Source organism: Hydra vulgaris, chromosome 07 (assembly GCF_038396675.1).
Source record: "Hydra vulgaris chromosome 07, alternate assembly HydraT2T_AEP".
Taxonomy (NCBI): Eukaryota; Metazoa; Cnidaria; class Hydrozoa; order Anthoathecata; family Hydridae; genus Hydra; species Hydra vulgaris.
In genome coordinates, this window is record NC_088926.1 from 3,901,633 (window position 1) to 3,905,896 (window position 4,264).

The following is a 4,264-nucleotide window of genomic DNA, read 5'->3' on the forward strand; positions in this document are numbered from 1 at the left end:
TTGTATTGGAGTGCGTAGTTTACATTTAAACGAAAAGTTGTAACCTTTTTAAAATTGCATACGCAATTGAGAAATAAAGTACGATTATCAGCTGCGAACTGCCAGATGTTATTGTATAGTTAATTTTTATACCGTTATGATGTGTTTGTGTATGAATTTGACAATTAGACTGAATTCGGTAAAAGTAATAATTTGTTGCGTATAAATTTTTTTTAAACTGTAAGAAGTTCTTCCATTTATAAGTTCTTAGTTGCATATTCAATATTTTAAAAATATAAACAATATTATTTGTTACGTCGTTGCATATCAAGGATAATGATTCTATAATCCTTGTTGCATATACAAATTAACTTTTAAATGTATGTTCTCATTTTCAATTTTATATTAAATCTTCCGTTGTATTAAGTTAACTTTTCATTTCTTATTTTATCTGAATTACTAGTCTCCAATTTATTTAATCGTGTTACGAATAATAAAGTATTGTTGCACGAGAGTTTATTACTTCACTGATATATTTAATAAAAGGTAATTAATAAATTTGTAATAATTAAAAATTTTACAACAGGTACTGAATTTATAAATTTGTAATAATTTAGATTTTGACTCATAATAATGGAAAAGAAATTAAGTAGTACAAGCGGTGCAGCAAAAAAAAGAAAGTTAAAAGAAACAAAAGCTACTTTAGCTAAATTGCCGAAGCTAACAACGTTTTTGAAACCAATCGAAAAGCGAGCGGAAACGGAAGTGGAAAGTCAAAACTCTGCAGAAGTGGTATGTATAAATCAGTCAGTAGAACATGATGATATCGAAGAAAACATTGCTACTGGTAATAAAAATGTGAACGAAGAAGATGTGAATAGGTCTCCGAGAAACCACCGAAATGAAGACAAGGAAGATTCAAACTCTGATACGAATGACGCCATTGAACAAATTAATTTAGAAAAATCAAGTGAATTATTTTCTACTGACATTGCAAATTTTCATGGTAAAATACTAACAAAAGATATTAAGAAAATAATTGTATTATCGGAATCGTGTCGGCCAAAAGGTCCTTTTATACGCGACCCCTTGCAAGAAAACCGTATTTTTTCCAAGGAATATTTTAAAACTACCACAAAATATGGATCTATAGAAAGAATGTGGCTTTGCTATTCCCCAAAACTTGATGCCGTTTATTGCGAGCCTTGTTGGCTTTTCTCAGAAGAACGAAAAGCAAAGGATAACTGGCGTGAGCATGGTGTCAGAGATTGGCGTGGTCTTTCTAAAAAAATTAAAATTCACGAAAATAGTCAACAACATATATTTGCTTATTGCATTTATGAAAAATGGCGACATAATGAAACAATTGATAAAAATATAGAAGAACAAATACGATACCAATCAAATTTTTGGGTGCAAGTCTTAGAGCGGATAGTAAATATAACATTAGCACTTTGTAAAAATTCTTCGGCTTTTCGTGGTCATCGTGAATCATTTGACAATGAATATAATGGTAATCTTTTAACCTAAGTTCAACTTTTAGCTAAATATGATAATGTTATGAAGCAATTCTTGAGTATGCCAAATGGATCTATAAATAATTTAAGCCATCAAATTCAAAATGAAGTCATACATTGCCTTGCAACGCATTTAAAAGCCACTCTTACTGCTGATATTAATAGTTCACCTTTTTATTCAATTATAATGGATACAACAAAAGATATTACTGAAAGAGATCAGCTCAGTCAAGTATTTAGATACGTAAAAATTATTAAAAATGAAAAAGATGAAGCCACATCAATTGAAATTAAAGAAGTTTTCTTGGGATTCACGGGGATATATATAATCACACTGCTGCTGGACTACATGAAGAAATTTTAAATCTGTTAGAAAAACATCATATAAAATTAAGTAACTGCAGGGGTCAAGGTTATGATGGTGCGAACGTCATGAGTGGGATATACAATGGGGTTCAGGCCCTTTTAAGAAAAATCAACCCAATGCAATGTATATGCATTGCGCAGCTCATAATTTAAATCTTGTTATTAACGATGCGGTTAAATGTTGTATTGAAGTTGCTTCATTTTTTGTAATGCTAGAAGATGTGTATTCATTTTTCGGAAATAGCATAAACAGGTGGGATCTACTATCCAAATATACAGGAGAATCACAAATAACATTAAAAAGGTTAAATCCAACGCGATGGGCAGGACGATATACTTCTCTTTTCGCCGTTAAAATTCGCTTTCTTGATTTAATGAAAGCTCTTTCCGAGATATCAATAACAAGTACAAAACGTGAAGAACGCGAAGAAGCAGTACGAATACAAAAAAATACGAGCAGTTTCGAACTTGTTTTTTTATGCGTGCTTTTGTCTAAAAACCTTAATGAGGTACATATACCATCAAAATTGCTGCAAACTAAAAATTTAGATCTTACGACAGCTTCAGGTTCTCTAGAAAATGAGAAAGCGACTACGTGGCAGATTCCTGCAATATTTTTTCAAAAAAGAAGAAAAATTGTGAAAAGGCATTTTGACGAATTATCTACAGATCACCGTTTTGATAGTAGTGAGGAAATTTTTCGCATCAATATTTTTATAAAAATTTTGGACGTCGTTATCAACCAACTCGACAATAGATTTAAATGCAAGAAGTGGTACAATTATTTTCCTGCATCCATCCAAATAAATTAATGGTAATGAAAGAACGTGAGATCATAAGCTGTGCAGAAGCCATTCAGAGAAAATATAGTGAAGATATAACAACTGAATTTCCGCTGCAAATGGTTATGGTAAAGTCAATGCTACACGATGAAATATCAAAAATATCATCTATACGTGAATTGGCTGACCTTTTAATAGTAAAATTGTCAACTATAGCTGCAAGCGTTCCACAAGTGATAACAGCATTGTTATTGTTTCTTACATTACCTGTTACTGTTGCATCAGCTGAACGTTCTTTTTCGAAACTTAAAATAATAAAATATTATTTACGAAATACCATTGGTAAAGAACGTTTAAGCGACCTTGCAATAGTTTCTATTTAGGCTAAAGCGGCTGGAAAAATGGAAATGAAAAACATCATTACCGATTTTGCCATTATGAAATCAAGGAGGAAAGTTTTCACTATTTAAGTTCGGTTAAGTTTTAGTTTCGTTTTGAAGTTATCTTTATCTTTATTTAATTTTTTGTTTTTAAATATAATATATGAAATAAATATCTATTTAACATGTGAAGCTTTATTTTTTTTAAAAGAAAACATTCTTTTGCGGGGGGGCCCAAATTTTGAAGTTCCGCCACTGAATGGTATATATAATGCACACTAAAAATTAAAGGTAGAAATTTTTAGTTAAGGTAGGATATGTGATATACCCTTAGTAACGTATAATTTTCTACCTTATAAGGTAGAAAATTATACCTTTAAGTTAGAAAATTGTATGGCAAATAATTGTTTTTAATATAATTTTCTACCTTAAAAGGTAGAAAATTATACCTTACTAAGGGTACATCACATATCCTACCCTAAGGTAGAAATTTCTACCTTTTTTTTTTAGTGTGTGTATACTTTGTTTATATATAAAATATGTTAATTTGGTTGTAGTTATATATAAAAGATGTTATTTGTACTTATGAAATCTTAAAAATAAGCATAATATTTAGTAGGGTCTAAACAATAAGTAAACATAAGGCATGCTAGTATAATTTTTTGTTAGGAATAAACCGATGAAGAATCTGATTTGTATACTTATTTATATATGGTGTGTTAATAAAATTGTCAAATGATACTATCACTTAACAATCCATTCAAAAGCAAGAGTCTTTATCTGAAACATTATTCTTTTTATATGTAACATAAGAAAACAATAAGTCTTTACATTTATTGTTTCAAACATAAGCTAACTATAATATTATTATGAAATAAAAGAAATTAACTTTAATCTGTTAGAGAACTAAAAACACTTTTATTTATATTTTGCATTTTAATTTTAATCTAATAATAAAAATCAACATAATACAAAATTGCTATATTTTTTTAGAGTCGCCCCCCCCCCCTTATCCGCCCCAGTATTTCGCTTAGCGAAAAAAACAACAAAATAAAAAAAACGAAAATAGGTACCAAAAGTTCTACACTAATTAAACTATTTGCTGGTATTTAGAAATGTAGAAGTTTAGGCATGTAGAAAATTATTTTAATAATAAAAAAGGGGGATCGACATTTCTACGACTGCAATTTCATGTGTGAACATCAACCAAATTTTCATGCAAAATTTTCGAAAAAATAAT

At 29.5% G+C, this 4,264-nt stretch overlaps 1 protein-coding gene across 1 annotated transcript; it reads left to right on the forward strand.

The window, feature by feature from the left end:
* Window positions 1–612: 612 nt before the first annotated feature.
* On the forward strand, window positions 613–1,509 carry LOC136082509 (uncharacterized). The gene has a single exon (XM_065801917.1). The coding sequence runs from the start codon at window positions 613–615 to the stop codon at window positions 1,507–1,509; it is 897 nt and encodes a 298-aa protein (XP_065657989.1).
* Window positions 1,510–4,264: the final 2,755 nt, after the last annotated feature.

Excerpts from the sequence above, each read along its gene's own strand:
- LOC136082509 (XM_065801917.1), top strand. The coding sequence starts at position 613 with ATGGAAAAGAAATTAAGTAGTACAAGCGGTGCAGCAAAAAAAAGAAAG.